This window comes from Drosophila rhopaloa, unplaced genomic scaffold (genome assembly GCF_018152115.1).
Source record: "Drosophila rhopaloa isolate 14029-0021.01 unplaced genomic scaffold, ASM1815211v1 contig_167, whole genome shotgun sequence".
NCBI classification, from domain to species: Eukaryota; Metazoa; Arthropoda; class Insecta; order Diptera; family Drosophilidae; genus Drosophila; species Drosophila rhopaloa.
This window is the reverse complement of record NW_025335047.1, coordinates 2,899,594-2,916,860: the sequence shown is the minus strand read 5'-3', so window position 1 is coordinate 2,916,860 and position 17,267 is coordinate 2,899,594. Positions and strand designations below refer to the sequence as shown.

General features: G+C 42.3%; 2 protein-coding genes across 2 annotated transcripts; one reads left to right on the top strand and one right to left on the bottom strand.

Annotated features, from left to right (window-relative positions):
* Positions 1-2,020: 2,020 nt before the first annotated feature.
* On the bottom strand, positions 2,021-5,797 carry LOC108046818 (putative mediator of RNA polymerase II transcription subunit 26). Its single transcript, XM_017126729.2, has 5 exons — positions 5,151-5,797; positions 4,723-5,087; positions 3,791-4,535; positions 3,419-3,729; positions 2,021-3,360 (listed from the first exon to the last, which is right to left on the bottom strand). Exons 1-5 carry the CDS (start codon positions 5,220-5,222, stop codon positions 3,015-3,017), a joined length of 1,839 nt encoding a protein of 612 aa, XP_016982218.1. The 5' UTR covers positions 5,223-5,797; the 3' UTR covers positions 2,021-3,014.
* Positions 5,798-6,869: 1,072 nt separating this feature from the next.
* On the top strand, positions 6,870-15,465 carry LOC108046808 (poly [ADP-ribose] polymerase tankyrase). Its single transcript, XM_017126705.2, is given in 7 exon segments — positions 6,870-7,501; positions 10,031-10,813; positions 11,182-13,059; positions 13,130-13,287; positions 13,346-13,638; positions 13,724-13,880; positions 13,942-15,465. Coding segments are annotated over 7 exon segments (4,557 nt in total). The 5' UTR covers positions 6,870-7,305; the 3' UTR covers positions 15,034-15,465.
* The last annotated feature ends 1,802 nt before the right edge of the window (positions 15,466-17,267 follow it).

Sequence of the window (17,267 nt, the reverse complement as noted above, 5' to 3'; positions counted from 1 at the left end):
TATCTAATTACTTGGCCAGCGTGGCTGCACTGGCTCCTTGACCGAGTTCATCATTAGGAGCACTCAATTCCCACTCCGGTCACGCCCCCACAACACCAATGCGGTGCTGACTCATTGAGTTTTTGTGTTATTATTTCTTATATCGTTCCCTCTTTTTTTCGTTAATTTCTTGTCACTTCATTTGGCTAATGTTCGCAGCGCGTCGAGAAGAGTTTTAAGTGCCAGGATTATACAGCAGATGGAGCGGAAGGAGGGCGACGGGGCGGGAGTTCAAAATTAATATTTTGAATGGCAAGTGCTTTCCACTTGGTGGGGTTTCGATTTCAGCGTTGGATAAAATTGATTTGATGTCCATAAAAAATATGCATAAAATGCTATTTTGATAGACGACGAGCTTAAGTTTCACAGACAGATTAAAGTTACCCATAGATTTTAGGTGATTTTCTCAATGAAAATGTATATTTTTAGTGAAAAAAACCTGAACATGTTGAAATCAACCATAAAAATATTTTTAAAATTTTTTTTTAGCAACCTTTTGTCCAGAACACTAAGGCATAATTTTTTCACTTTTGCTGAACACTCGTTCAATCAAAATGAATTGATTATATAAACATATTTTTTAGATATTGCTTGTTTAAGCATTCAGCATTAAATAATAACTTATCGGGAAAATATTGTCCCTTTAAGAAAAAATCAGCAAAACTAAGTGGTGAGAAAGACATAAAACTTGGCCAAATTTATTTCCCCCGCTGAGAGTAAACAATCAAAAAGAATGATTTCTTTGCAAGCAATGGCAAAAATCATTTGGCTCCAGTCATATGGTTCTATTTTTAAGTAGCAACTTTTATTTCCTAATTTATGCAAGGCATTAGGCCAAACTCAAGGTTATAAAGTTGCCAAATGTACTACGAAATGGAAGTGCAATATGTGACCGGCATTAGTGGGCCCTTTTCTGCGACATTTCATCGCTGGCTGATTAAATTTCACTTAATGGGCCGGGGTAGCCCACCCGAGAGGCCTCAAGGTCAGCAGGAGACAAATCATAATTTCCGCAAAAGGTCACATTGTCTCTGCGATGCATGATCCCTAAACTGAAACAGGGACTCTCATTATCGCAATCATCGCAATTGAACAGCATTTGGTGTGGAAAAGGGCCATAAAAACGGAGCGGTTTCGTTCCTTTTTGCTGCCGGGCCACTTAATGCTCCCTCGACCACTTTGTAGATTGTGTCAATGCGATAGGACGATAGGATGCCCCCAAAACAGACCATTCAAATGTGTGTTCCGTCGCCTCTTTATTTGTTTGGGGCTACTTTCACTGTCCCCTTAAGTGGGCAACACTTTTTGAAAAACGAAAGTCGCGCGCGCTTCTCCAGAGAAAGTGTTTTTTGGAGAAACGAAAACCGGAAAGGATGAAAGGACCAAACGCGTCCACGCACAGCGGCCAACTGAAGCTGGTGACAACGTGTGTTGCTGATTTTGTTTTCCTCCGCAGAAGAAAAGCGGCCGAGGAAAACCGGCAGCGCAGTAGCAGAGCAACTTCGGGTTCCTACAGGACTTCGGCTGACCATTGAGTTGAGCTGCTGCGGTTTTCTTTCCTTTCCGGGCGCTTTTCACTACTCACAAGGGTCGCGGGCTCATTCTATTTCTATTCTACATTTTTAATTTAAATATTTTATTTAAGTCAAATTTGGTTTGGTGAATAACAAGTTTATAACCCTTGAATCTTCTAGAGATTCAAATATCGAAAATAATATTTTGGAGACTATTTCAAATAGGTTCCTTAATTCTCAAATAAAAAGCAACTGAGTTCTGGTAATCGATACTAATTTTTTGAAGGGATTGCTGTATTTTAATTTCTTTTCTAAATTTAAGTCTGAGCTAACTTAACACCTTATATATATCTTATTGTTTTTATATTTTGAAACTCCCCACTATTATTTAAGATTTAAACTTATTAAGGTGGTTTTCCAATACCCCAACAGTAAATACGAAATATCTGATTTGAGTTTTAAAGAAAAAAATCATAAAAATGTATTTATTAGCTAATTAGAAATAATGAAATTAAAATTTGTTCTAAAACCGTTTTAGTTTAAAGTTAATAGTACTGTATATTATTTAATAAATTGCATTTCGGTTGGTGTTTTTGTGGTTCACTATCAATTTGTGTAAATATATAATATTAAATATTGCTAATTAAAAACATAATACACAGAAGCGACTTATGAGTTGTTTTTTAGTTGTATGCATTTAACCCTACAAAATAAGCATCAAATACGAATGCGTGACACTTGCAATTATTAATGCTTCGATCTTATGATTCGATATCCGGTGGCTAAGGCTAAGCACTTTATAAGTGAAACTTTTTAACAAAGCATTGCTAATTTGTAATTTCTTGTTAAAGCTGCGCTAATTGCTAAGTACAATAAGTTTTGTGTAATTCGAACTGTGAATTCTATAAAGAATCATTCTGTGGGAGACAAATCACTAAGTGCACTACTTAAATGGTAAAAAGGCGTTTTAAGTTTCGTTACATTCGAATTATTGCAACAATTAAAGTTCATTGTTAAATTAACAACTAATGGCGAATTGTAGAGATTGGAAAGGGCTTTTGTTAACACGTAGACTAGCAACAAAAATTAAACAGAAGTATAGCACACAAAATTAAAATTAGGGGTATGTGGATTTGGACTCCTTTCCTACATTAAAATGCAAAGTACAGTGCAGAATGTGGAGACATTAGTGGGCTGCGTTTCCCAAATTGTAACATATATCATTGCTTATAGAGATCCATAGAGAGTGGTTGGAATGTTAGCATACTAAAACCGTGATCAAACGTGTTGATCATTGTAAATTTGTAGAGAATATTGTGTAAAATTGTGATATTCATATTGGAATCCGTTTTGTGTCAACTCCATTATGCATTCAAGATATGTTTTTCAATTTTGTTCCCAAAAACATCATTTGTTGGAGGAGGAATATGTTTAGAAAAATAGTTTCGATGCCGGTGTGACTTAAACCCAGACGCCGTGAGGATTTTTACTGGTCGGAACAGCAGTTTCCAGTTGCCTGGGCGACCCAATAATCCGCCGACTGCTTCCCTGCTTGTTGGGTCCCTCCAACAAATGCTTGATCTCCTCCGTGGTGGTCACCGTCAGACTCTGCAAATTCACCTCCTTCATCTCGTTGACCAACTGTTCCACCTGTCGCTTTTTCTCGGCGATGGCATGCTCAATCATCAACAACTCCTTTTTCAAACTATCTGCTGTCTTGTTTGAAGTGTCAGTATTGTGCAGGGCCTGGTCAATTTCGCTCTGTATCCGCTCCATTTCCATTAAGAAGTCACGCTCCACAGTTTGCCTAAAACAATAAAGTGTTAAACAAACTAAGTAAAATAAAGATATATATGTTAACCCACCTATTGGTCTGCTGCTGCTGCTGTTGCTCCAGCTCAATGTCGTCCATGAGCAAACGCATTTTATTCTTGCATTGCAGCAGCTCTGTCTCGCAGTTAGCCAACTTGGAGCGCAGCAGAGCAATCTCAGACTTCAATGTCTTCTCCTGCTGCTTGACCAGTTCGTTCTCCTCCTCCACATACTGCAAAGTCTGTAGCTGTTCGCTGCCTTGCCGAAATATTTGATCTGCTTTGGAGATCTCACGCGATATGGCCTCCAATTCGTGGGCGTGATCGCGTTCCTTACTTTCTAAATAAACTATTTCCGTGTCGAACTAGAAATAAACAGAATGCCTCAATCATACCAAATTATTATAGATTATGTGTATATTCTACCTTTTGCAATTCCATTTGCTGGGCTGTGAGTTTCTCCCGCTGAAACTTGATGATCTGCAGCAGATCGGTGTATTGCGTGGCATGGAACATTGTCTCGCCCTCCTCCATAGCCTGGCTATTATTATTAATGCTGTTGTTATTGTGGTTGCTGTGCTGTTCGTAGTCACTGAGGAACGGATTCGTCGAGGAGGAGGCATTTGACATAGTGTCCGCATTGCTGCTGACCAAACGCTGGCCCTGGCACATAGGACTGTTCCTAGGTGGCGGCGGGTCACGATATGGTGGTGGCACTAAGGCACCATTCGCGGAAATCGTCGGTGTTTGTTTATAGAGCTCCGGGGAGTTATTATTGTTACTGATATTATTATTGTTGTTGTAGTACATCTCGTTGGGGCTGGAGCGTCGGAGTTCATTGCTGGATTTGCTCAGCTGGCTGTAGATATGCTGATTACTGCTGCTATTATTGTTGTAGAAGTCGTTGTAGCCATTTGCTCCACCGGCCACAGGTGGAGTGCCACCCGTGCTGCTCATGTCCAGAGGATTCGATAGCGATTTCTCATGTTTTGGGACTAGCGGCGTTACATTGTTGTTATCCTGCGGTGGCAGCTGCTCCTGGAGAACAACTGGGGGACTCATCGGAGCTCCTGAAGTCGGTGATTGGGAGTGCAACTGCTGTTGTTGCTGCTGCTGCTGGGGGATCCCTTTGACTATTCCAATGTTGTCAAACTGCTTGGCATCGTAGCCCCTGAAAAAAATAGAAATAGAATTTTTATTTGTTTTTAATTTATCGTTCATAGGTTGAAGAAAGAAAAAAAAATTGCTTTTGAAGGCTTCGACTTTTGGTCTTAAGGTAATTAATATTAAAGAAGGTTCGACATAAAACAATAAAAGTTAGCTAAGCGATTTAGAAAATATATATGAGAATCACACACCCAAAACTCTTTTTCAATTCCTTAGTGCGGTAGCTGAGTTCGACGTTCGACTTTTGCTTTTGTAATGTGGGCGCTGGCTTATTGTTATTATTATTATTATTTGGGCCCAGCGGCTTTTTCGTTGTCATCACAGCAAAGTTGTTGTTATTGTTGTTCTGTTGTTGTTGTTGCTGCTGCTGCTGCTGGGTTTTGTTCTCGGATCGTTGTAATATAAACTGCACATCATTTGCATATTCCCCCCATTTGAGCAGCAGCTTCATGGGATTCTCGTTGGGGGCCAAATGGCGTTCATTATTGCGCCACCTTTCGATTAATGTAAATCTTCCCACTTTTCCGGTGGCATGGGCCAAAGCAAAGACCACATCCTATGGGAATTAAAAGAATAATTAGGGAAAAATCAATAATATATAGTCGATGTAGTCAAATACCTGACAAGTGGTGCTCACTGTAACGCCGCAAACAATCCGCTGAATGCCCTCGACCCAAACTTTCAGCTCCATTCCGGCTAATTATCTTTGTCTTTCTAAAAATCGTCCAATTATTTCCGTTTCTTGGTGTTTCTGCTACCAGAAAATTGCTTTCTTGTGCCGCTCCAGCTGGAAATGGGGTTCTACGCTAATGGTTTTTGGCGCTTGACTGGCGTTCTGCTGTCGCGCAGCCAGCGAAGCGTGTTAAGTGCACTCCGCCTCTTCTACTTTCCTCGCTTTTTCCGCCCCGTTTTTTCCACGATTTTACTTAATTTTCCGATCGCAGCTTCTGCTTCTTCTTCACTTGCACTTATTTACAACAACACAACTGGTTCCGTACGAGTGTCGTGTCTGTGTGTGTGCTAGACCTGCCCCTGTGTGTGTACGCTGGAAAAATTCTGATTCACTTTTTTGATTTCCGATTTTCTGTTTACTTTCGTGCTTTCGGCGCTGGAGCTTCGTTATTATTCACTTCACTTTATTCTTGTTAATACATATATATATCTTATCTCGTTAATAAGCACAGCCCTTATTTCGAATTTTACGAATTTTCCAACGAATAAAAGCAAAAAATAAACATTGTTGTTGGCTTGCACTTGTACTCGATGCCAAAATCGATAGCATACCAGGGATGGCCAGACAGGTGGATTCGTATTTTATCGATAACAAGGCTAATTGGAAAATTTCTTGAACTGAAATAAAATATACACATAATTTTTTATTTTAAAAATATTATTTTATATAAATTTAAAATAAAAAAAGTTTTGTACAAAATGTATTTTGGGGGATACAAAGTTATATAAGTATTGGCTATACAAATTGTATAAAATTATTTTAAAGAAAAGTTTAAATGTTTGTCTCTAAATGTGTCTGCAGACTTTAAATTAATTTATAAAAAGGATTTGAAAGTAAAATTAATTCGTGCTCCTGTTTCTTTTTGTTGTGTATAAAATTTATTTTTGGGAGTACAAAGTTATATATTGAAGTCAGACTAAAACAAAAAACTATTAAATATAATTATGTAAAAAAAAAATTTTAATTTGTTTGTCTAAATGTGTCTGCAGACTTTAAATACTTTTTTTTAAAAGGATTTGAAAGTAAAATCGACTGGAACATGTTTGACAAATTTACAATACTTCTAAATTGTATGCTACAAAAATTTAAAATGTTTGTATATTATAAAATGAACAATTTTTAAAGTATTTTTCCGACCCATATAGATAGACCCATTCTATGAATTTTTATAATTTTTTTATTCTGTAGAATAACAAATGACTTTACTAACTCCATAAAAATAATATAATAAATTAGTTAGGTTTTTGTATTAATATACCTTTTACGGAAAGGGGTAAACCATATTTAAACTGAGTAGTTATATTTAACTATAAAAAATTAAATTCTGCTTAAAGCACTGGTTTTTTAAACACATGTTTTGGAAAATATGAAAAGTCAATTAATGGTACAAAAGAAAGGTCTTCAAATATTTAAGAAGTTAAGTAAGTTTAAATTGAAGTGATATCATGTGTTTTTATTTAGTTTTATATTGTATATTTTATATTATATTATATTAAGCAAAAAGCTTAAATTTATTGGTTTCTTTCTAGTATTTTTGAACACCGCTGATCGGTTACACTGTAGAGCATTGCCACGGAATATTCGCCATCCCCGCGTACGGTCACTCTGATTCCGTCACAAAACAATGCAAGATTTCGTTTCGCGGAGGAGTGAAATAATTGTAAAATAATCGCTCGTGCCCATTGCTCTGGAGGCCAAACACCAGAGAGTTAGTCCCCGAGTTAATCCAAATCCCAGTCGAAACCGAAATAAAACAGCCGTGAACTTTATAATCAAACAGTGACGGAGCAAGGAAATCCTATTGATTTTGGGGCCTGCAATTTTGTGCATTAAATATTAAGCGCAAATAGTGGGCTGGTCGCGTGGCAGTCAGTGGCAAATTGTTGCTCCTGCGGCACAGGACACCTGGACACAGGATGCGGGCAGACCAGGGAGCGAAAAACAGGAGGATTGCTTAGGATTGGAGGAGAGCAACCCACTGAATCTGCGCTTTTTTTTGGGGCGTGTGTGTGCCAAAGCGTAAAAAACAAAAACCACAACGATGGCCAACAACAGTCGAAGTAGGGCCATTTTGAGTGTTAATCTCGATGCGGTCATGGCCAACGATCCGCTGCGGGAGCTCTTCGAGGCCTGCAAAACGGGCGAGATCGCCAAAGTGAAGAAGCTAATAACGCCGCAGACCGTAAATGCCAGGGATACGGCGGGACGCAAGTCCACGCCGTTGCATTTCGCAGCGGGTAAGTGATATATCTCGAGATTGGATACCACCCTCCCGCCCAAGGACGGGCTAAAATAGGGACCCACCCCCTCTGAAAGGTTGAAGGACTCACCGCCCACCCAGCCCAGCCCCCCGCTGCAGTGCGGATTTGGCCTTGAGCTAGTTGCGCCTGGGTGTGACGGGCGTCATTGTCGTCGCTCTCGGTCGGACACTCGCCTGCTCCAATGGCGTCGAGAGTTGACCTAGTTTCCATGTTGCCCCTACCACGTTCTATATGTTCGGCTTGTTTCCGGTACCCCCTTCCCCCCCTTTCACCACTGCATTTGTGTGCGTGCTGCATTTTAACATTTTCTATTTTCAAAATATATTCATACACCTGCGGTTGAGATAATAGCACTGAGAGCCCAGGTAATTAGCCATTTGACTGAAAGCTTTGTCTGGTTAGACACTGAAAATAAAAATTTCTTACAAAATAAGCCTTCTAAAATGTTCATTAAAGTCCAGTAAACATCCCAATAAGAAACATAATTCTAACTGGTATTCCGTTTTAAAGGTTAATCAAAAAGCATAGCAAACGTATATTGGTAAAAAGGATTTTCATTATCTACTATTAAATAAAAAAACAAAATTAATAATATCAAAATACATTACCGATCTATTTCTTTAAATGTAAATATTTGTTCTTATTATTCTAATTTGAATATTTGTTTGGGAATATTTCGTAATGCAAGTACATATTTTAGCTATTGTCTGAGCTTTTATTATTATTAAGTGGACTGTGCGTGTTTTTAGGGGTCACAGTTATATGGGCGGAGGGCGGGGCAGTGGGTGGTGGGGCGACTTGTTGTGCTGCTGCTGCGTTGCATGCGCCATCCTGCTGACGTCTTTGGCTCAATATTTTCGCGTCTTTTGTTGTGACTTTGGCCTAGTTAGCATTTTATGCATTGCGATTTATTTTGTCAGTCGGCAGTCCAGCATCAAAAGTCAAAATAAACGGCTTTCCCCTCCGCACAGTCGACCCCCAAAAGCTTTTTTTAACCGTTTCACTCGACGCCCCGTGCATATCAATTTCGCCTTTTGGCCATTTGTGACTTCTTTTTAAGTTGAGCACTTTTTTATTATCTGCTGGTCTATGATTCATTCGGTGGGTCTTTCTTTCTACAAACTGGTTTTCCATTATTATATTCGTCTGTCTTTTTGTCACGTTCTGTGAACAAAAAGTGAGATCTTCAAAGGGGCCTGTTTATTGTCTGGTGTCGTTTTAGTTTAAGTATTATTTGGTGGCATGTTTTCACCTTGTTGAACGCATGAAATTTTGAAGTATTTGGTTTTTTTACAATACCTGTTGCGGAGGAAACAAAATCGAAGCTCACGTTTCTCCTTCCTTTCCCGTGATAATCGTGATACATAATAAAACTCTTTTCGACTATCAGCTATTTTGACATTGCCCCGTTATCTCGGCGGGGTGTGTACATAGTCGATAAACCCGGAGATACAGAGACCTTCCCTCCATATCTTGGCCACATTTGAGACACTTAAACTCACTTTTATCGCTGCCCAAAAAGTTAAGCAAATAGACCTTCGGGCCAGTAATGGCAAATCAAGTTGGTGAAACGTACATATATCTCAGGTTATGCATACTATCCACTCAAGGATCTCCTTTATGGCCCCAACAATTGGCGCTTTGTGGCTCCAAGTGCAACAGTTGGAATTAAGTTTTCCATTCTATTAATTTTTAATGCAAAACTTTCGTAATTGTTTGCCCACAGAAAAGTGAACGGCGCAAATGTTTCGCAAACCACTTTTGGTGGGTGGCTCAAGCTTTTGTTTGCAATTTGCTCCGGTTCTCCTTGCACTTTATTATAAACTTAGATATAAATAAAACAGTAAACATTTATGCTGGTAATCGGTTGTGTGACTAATTCCGGTGCCAAATTAAGATGAGTCAGATCTTTGCCATAGACAATTTCCCCATGATAGTGCAAACGTTTCCAAAAGTTTGTTGATAATAGCGGGATCAGATTCCTCACATAAATATTTATTGATGTCATTTTTTTGTATTAACTATAATGCGATTAACGATTTATTTTTAAGATGTTTGTGGTTTTGGTCTTTCCGATTACTTTTATAGCGTACTTATAATTTTAACTTTAAAAAAATCCCTTCAGTTTTAATTATTTTTTTACCATCAGCACACAAATTTATATTAAAAAGGTTTGGTTTATTTTTGAAATAAAATTCAGTAATTACAAATGATTTATGGCTTTTCGATATAATGGAAATAATAATTTAATTATATTAATACATTTACTCATTTAGAAATGCCTCAGAGAAAATAACAGATTTTATACGGAAACCAATCTCTGTCTTGTCTTATTTGTCTACGTGATTTACTCTTTCAAATGCCACGGGCAAGGCTGAAAGAACCCAAGAAAGAACACCCTGAAGGCAAGACCTTCCCGTACATTTCTAGGGCTTGCCATCAACTAAAACACACAGAGCTTAAATGACACTCATCTAATGATTAATTATTTTCTTTTTTACCCAGGGTATGGACGCCGGGAAGTGGTCGAATTCCTGCTGAACAGCGGTGCCTCCATTCAGGCCTGCGACGAGGGCGGCCTGCATCCGCTGCACAACTGCTGCTCCTTTGGCCACGCGGAGGTGGTGCGATTGCTGCTAAAAGCGGGGGCCAGTCCGAACACCACCGACAACTGGAACTACACTCCATTGCACGAGGCGGCTAGCAAGGGCAAGGTGGATGTGTGCCTGGCCCTGTTGCAGCATGGTGCAAACCACACGATCCGGAACTCGGAGCAGAAGACGCCACTGGAACTGGCGGACGAGGCGACGCGTCCTGTTCTGACCGGCGAATATCGCAAGGATGAACTACTGGAAGCCGCTCGCTCGGGGGCAGAGGATCGCCTGCTGGCTCTACTCACACCTCTAAATGTGAATTGTCATGCCAGCGATGGACGACGCTCCACACCGCTCCATCTAGCGGCTGGCTACAATCGGATCGGCATCGTGGAGATCCTGCTGGCCAACGGGGCGGATGTGCATGCCAAGGACAAGGGCGGCTTGGTGCCGCTGCACAATGCCTGCTCCTACGGCCACTTCGATGTGACCAAGCTGCTGATCCAGGCGGGTGCCAATGTGAACGCCAACGATCTGTGGGCCTTCACGCCGCTCCACGAGGCCGCCTCCAAGAGCCGCGTCGAAGTCTGCAGCCTGCTGCTCAGTCGCGGGGCTGATCCCACCCTCCTCAACTGCCACAGCAAGTCGGCCATCGATGCGGCGCCCACAAGGGAACTGAGAGAGCGGATTGCCTGTAAGTAGTCAGTGGGATTGATGGGATTATATTAGATCATGCTTGCTTATCAATTATCCTCAAGCTATCATATTTGTTTTGCAAATAAATATATTAGATAACTAGATACACATATTTGCTTTCTGTGAACAATGGTTTTTCCACCTCATGTTTAATAGTCACAAGGTTTTGTGAACTATTTTTTTATAATAGAGATTGATATCCAAATTAAAAACTATTTATTTTTACTACAAATTGGTTTTTTCATATATAACTCAAAGACAAATTAAAAACCCATTAATTGCATTTAATTAAAACAAGGTCTATCTTTACCAATCCCATGTCATAAAAATATATTTTTTTTCCCTAACATGGTTCGTTTTTTTCAGTTGAGTACAAGGGCCACTGTCTGCTGGACGCCTGTCGAAAGTGCGACGTGTCCCGTGCCAAGAAGCTTGTATGTGCCGAGATCGTTAACTTTGTGCATCCGTACACAGGGGACACACCGCTCCACCTGGCCGTTGTCTGTCCAGATGGGAAGCGCAAGCAGCTGATGGAACTGCTGACCAGAAAGGGATCGCTGCTGAACGAGAAGAACAAGGCATTCCTCACGCCTCTCCACCTGGCTGCCGAGCTCCTCCACTACGATGCCATGGAGGTTTTGCTGAAGCAGGGCGCCAAGGTAAATGCGTTGGATAGTCTGGGCCAGACGCCACTGCATCGGTGTGCCCGTGATGAGCAGGCCGTTCGACTGCTGCTCTCCTACGCGTCCGATACGAACATCGTTTCTCTTGAAGGACTTACCGCCGCGCAATTGGCTTCGGACAATGTGCTTAAGCTGCTCAAGAATCCGCCGGACAGCGAGACTCATTTACTGGAGGCGGCCAAGGCTGGAGATCTGGATACTGTGCGTCGCATAGTGCTTAACAATCCGATCTCGGTCAACTGTCGGGACTTGGATGGACGGCATTCCACACCATTGCACTTTGCTGCTGGGTTCAATCGAGTGCCAGTGGTTCAGTTTCTATTGGAGCACGGCGCCGAGGTTTATGCGGCTGATAAGGGCGGACTGGTGCCTCTGCACAATGCCTGCTCATACGGGCACTATGAAGTAACCGAACTACTAGTCAAGCACGGAGCCAATGTAAACGTATCGGACTTGTGGAAGTTTACACCTCTCCATGAAGCAGCCGCCAAGGGAAAGTACGATATTTGCAAACTGCTTCTCAAGCATGGCGCCGATCCCATGAAGAAGAACCGGGATGGAGCCACGCCAGCGGATTTGGTCAAGGAGTCTGATCACGATGTAGCTGAGCTGTTGAGAGGACCATCGGCCCTACTGGATGCAGCAAAGAAGGGGAATTTGGCTCGGGTTCAGCGATTGGTCACCGCAGAGTCAATCAATTGCCGGGATGCTCAGGGCAGGAATTCCACACCACTTCACCTGGCCGCGGGATACAACAATTTTGAATGTGCCGAGTATCTTCTGGAAAATGGAGCGGACGTAAATGCGCAGGACAAGGGGGGACTTATACCCCTGCACAATGCCAGTAGCTATGGACATTTAGATATTGCAGCACTGCTGATCAAGCACAAGACGGTGGTTAATGCCACTGATAAATGGGGATTTACACCGCTCCACGAGGCGGCACAAAAGGGACGCACTCAGCTGTGCTCGCTGCTGTTGGCCCACGGAGCTGATGCCTACATGAAGAACCAAGAGGGACAGACGCCCATCGAGCTGGCCACGGCGGATGATGTCAAGTGCCTGCTGCAGGATGCGATGGCCACCTCGTTGAGTCAGCAGGCGTTGAGTGCTTCCACGCAATCGCTGACCAGCAGCTCCCCGGCGCCAGATGCAGCAGCTGTTGCTGCAGGCACATCTTCCTCGTCCTCATCCGCGATTCTCTCCCCCACCACGGAAACGGTGTTGCTGCCCACCGGTGCCTCCATGATTTTGAGTGTTCCTGTACCACTTCCTCTATCCAGCAGCACGCGCATCAGTCCCGCCCAGGGTGCCGAAGCTAATGGGGCTGAGGGCGCCTCCTCGGATGACCTACTGCCGGATGCCGAGACCATCACAAATGTGTCCGGCTTCCTGAGCAGCCAACAGCTTCACCACCTAATCGAGCTGTTCGAACGCGAGCAAATCACCCTGGACATTCTAGCCGAAATGGGCCACGACGATCTCAAGCAGGTGGGTGTCTCTGCCTATGGCTTCCGCCACAAGATACTCAAGGGAATCGCTCAGCTGAGGTCCACCGCAGGTTAGTATTTAAAACGATTTAAAAATGAAATATTAACTTAACTTAAAAATGTACTTATTTAACCATCAAGGCATTGGTAACAACGTGAATCTGTGCACTTTGCTGGTGGATCTGCTGCCGGACGACAAGGAGTTTGTGGCCGTCGAGGAGGAGATGCAGGCCACGATTCGCGAACATCGGGATAATGGTCAAGCTGGCGGTTATTTCACTCGCTACAACATTATTCGGGTTAGTCTTTACTAGAAGTGATTTAGTTGACTGGCATTTAAATCCTTATCATTTACAGGTGCAAAAAGTACAGAACCGAAAGTTGTGGGAGCGGTATGCGCATCGGCGCCAGGAGATCGCCGAAGAGAATTTCGTTCAGTCCAACGAGCGGATGCTCTTCCACGGCAGTCCCTTTATTAACGCAATCGTGCAGCGCGGATTCGATGAGCGCCACGCCTACATAGGCGGCATGTTCGGTGCTGGCATTTATTTCGCCGAGCACAGCTCGAAGAGCAACCAGTATGTATATGGAATTTGCGGCGGCATTGGATGTCCCTCGCACAAGGATAAGTCCTGCTACGTGTGTCCCAGGTGAGTGAACATTGCAGTAAAATTGACGGGAGATTAGAGTAAAATTTATTAACATAATTTTACCATTTGCTTTCCTCGCTAACAGACAATTGCTGCTGTGCCGAGTGGCTTTGGGCAAATCCTTCTTGCAGTATAGCGCCATGAAAATGGCTCACGCACCACCAGGCCACCACTCGGTGGTGGGAAGACCCTCGGCGGGAGGACTGCATTTCGCCGAATACGTTGTCTATCGGGGCGAACAGGTGGGTACTTGGTTAAGCTGTTATCCTCCACATTTTATTATTTATTAAACTGTTTTTGCAGTCTTATCCGGAGTACTTGATAACGTACCAAATCGTCAAGCCCGATGACAGCAGTAGCGGGACGGAGGATACGAGATGATGGATGCCCTCTGTCGGCTCTACGCCCACCACCACATCGCCAGCGCTGCACCAGCCACACCCACAGTATCACCCACATCAGCAGCAGCCGCAGCAGCAGGCGCAACCACAACCACAACAACAACAGAAGACACCGCTGCCGTTGCCACCACCACAACAGCAGACCTCAGCTCCAGTTGCCAAGAGGCGTAAGCATGCCAAACCGTCGCTGCAGTTGCAGTACCAGCACTATCAGCCCCAGCACCACTCGGTGGTTGCATCGGCGGCTGTAACCACTACCCAACCAGCGCCCGCTGGCGTCTTTACGCACAGCAACAACAATAACAATACGAGCAGCGGAAATGTGAATAATAACAACAATGACATGTCGCCGGTGTCGAACAGCAATAGCTACTCTTCGGTGGACACCAATCAGACGCTGCTTAATTCACTGGCCAACCAGCAGCGGAACCATCGACAGCAGCAGCAGCAAAATCAGCAGCAACAGGCGAATCGCAGCCAGAAGTATAGTCAATTTATGATCATCACACCCGCCGTTTCTATAGATCGCGACTTTGAGTACGAATCGCATTTGGACTTTGAGGATTTCGCCAATGCGGCCCACAATAATGGGAATCTTTTCCGGCTGGGATTGCGGCGGAGCGACAGCAGCAGCGACGACAGTGGCCACAGCAGCGATAGCAGCAGTTTCCGCTCGAATTACAATCCGTACTTGCACCACAGTCGCCAGCATTTGCTGACCAAGGGTGGTGGAAATGGCAGTGGCAGTGCAGGTCGTCACTTTTACGCCTTCACCTCGTCGTGGCGGTGGTGCAGTCTACTGTGCGCCGCCATGCGCTGCTTTGGAGCCGGTGGGGCCGGGCACGGGAATGCTCCGTACAGCAGCTCTCTGCAACATCACCGACTAAGACGTTGCTCGTCGTACAATGCGGAGAATGCGTACGAGCATTTTGCGGCCCCCTTCAAGGCGCGAAAGACGCGCGATCACATGAACAACATCACCTACGAGTTGTGACTGTGACGGTGGTATGACGACATGCTGGTGGTTATTGATCTCTTTGTCTCCGTTGGCCTCCCGTCTATTTTATTACAATTACTAGCTATAGATGTCGTGTCCTGTGTGTCTCTCTCTCTCTCTCGTTGTTTATTATATTACTCTATAATATATCACGTAGGGGCGAACTAAGCGAGATTGGTTCGGATCAGCAGACGGATCGGATCAGATTGGGTTGGTTTAATCAAAAGTGACAGCACACTTTTTGAGTGATTTTATTCGATGTACGGAATTTGCGATTATAAGAGGTTAAAAGTTCTTTGACGATGAATGCATTACATTACATTACATTACGCTCGCGCGTTTATTTAAGTGTTTAAGCTTAGTTAATTTAAACAATAATTAAAACTCCAATTAAATTTAAATATACAAATACATATACATGAAACTAAAGATGTGATTTCATTAATAAGTCGGCTTTTGGGTCTAATATACGGCATGGTAAGTAATGTTCTTACATTACTTTAGAAAAACAAATAAAAACAGTAGTTCTGATAACATTATTTGTCTATAAAAAGTTAGACAAGCTTAACTGCTCAATGTTAAATGTGTTTTTAAATTCTTTAAGTACTAATCATTTTCTAAGTGTTACACCTAAGTTCAAAATAATAAACTGAACCTTCCTCAATGGTGCCGACTGATAATGATGCTACATGCCTGTACCATTTTACGAGGCTATCAGCGCAAAGATTAAAACTACACTCCGTGTTCTATTTTTAGACCATCCATATGGAAAAGACTTCAGCTCATGTTATTGAAGTATACGTATATAATAACTTTTAAACTAGCAATCTGCTTGGGAATGCATTTTTTATTTTTCTGAACGCATTAAATGTATTTTAGTTTTGAAGGTGACCCCCTCCATACAAAATCCCAGATACGCCACTGCCTGTATTTATTTTTGTTTTTGAATACTCTTTGTAATTTTATTTTTGTATTTTTCATCGCATTATTAGCCTATTTAAAACTATAAAACTTTATATATTTTTCATGCAGACAACAGCATCATTAGCATCAACATAAAACATTCACAAGTTTTTCGGTTTCCAAATTTATACGCACACTGATTATTGTGAAGATAAACGAGTTTAATTTTACGAAGTTTCTGAAGTAGTTATCCGAGTTGTAAGGCACTAATGTATTTCCTAGGACATTCCGCACTGCTGGCCCATCTATTTCGAGCATTTAAATTTAATTTACTTTAAATAACGCTCTTTTTCAACGTTTAGATGAGAGCTCGCCAGTTCTCTAACGATTATTGCGTACATAGCAGTTAGCTTTTAACCGTCTGCTGATGAGCTTGCAATTTGCAACTGTCAAGCCGCCCTAAAAATTCAAAATGCAACCGCATCGGAAGAATAATGATGATGAATGCTAAAGTACGCAAATATCTCTCTTTTTCTTTTTGCAGACAACACACGCAGGCACATTTCACTGTCAAAAAGGCGGCTATAAACCATTTTGAAGCCGCCAGGAGCTGCTGTTGTGGGCACTTTTTTTATTTCTTTGCCACTTATGTTGGCCTGCATTTGGCCATTTCTCAAGTCTTTCTTCCCGCTCGAGTGCGTCTCTTTTTCGGGCCTACGTTTTTTGACGTTTTCTTTTTTGGCAACATATGCAAGTAATTTGATTAAATTATATAATTACAGGGCCAGACAGACGAGATGGCAAGATGAGAAGACGGTGCTGACTTTGACAGCAGCGCTGCACGCAAAATGCCGCACCACATTATGGCCATGGTTATGGTTTCTGGTGGTGCGGTTACCATTAAGTTAACGTTAATGTTAATGCCAGGAAGCACGTAAAAAAAAGGAAGCATTTTGGTTTTGATAGAAGACTAAAAACTTCAAATAAAGAAATCTTAATACATTTAAAGGGGAATTCCCGTTTATCCTAAACAAATTTCGATTCTTTGTTCCTTATTTTTAATCCTATAATATTAAGAGCGTGATATTACAGCTACAAAAAAATGTTACAATTTATTTTACTCTTGCTTTTGCTTAAAGTTTAAATCTTGTTAATATATTTTAATAGTATTTTCCTCCGTGTAGATCGTTGACTGCGACACTCACTGCAGGCCGGGACTAGTGCAATTTGTATTTCCAAACAGCAACAAATAAGCACTGGGCACGGCCTACATCAGGTGACGTTTTAATGTACCACTGCACTCTCATCTCGAATGCACTTCACTTCAC

Coding starts and splice junctions, on each gene's coding strand:
- LOC108046818 (XM_017126729.2), bottom strand. CDS start 5,222: ATGGAGCTGAAAGTTTGGGTCGAGGGCATTCAGCGGATTGTTTGCGGC. Junction 5,088..5,150: donor CAGTGAGCACCACTTGTCAG/GTATTTGACTAC, acceptor TAATTCCCATAG/GATGTGGTCTTTGCTTTGGC. Junction 3,730..3,790: donor AGCAAATGGAATTGCAAAAG/GTAGAATATACA, acceptor GTTTATTTCTAG/TTCGACACGGAAATAGTTTA.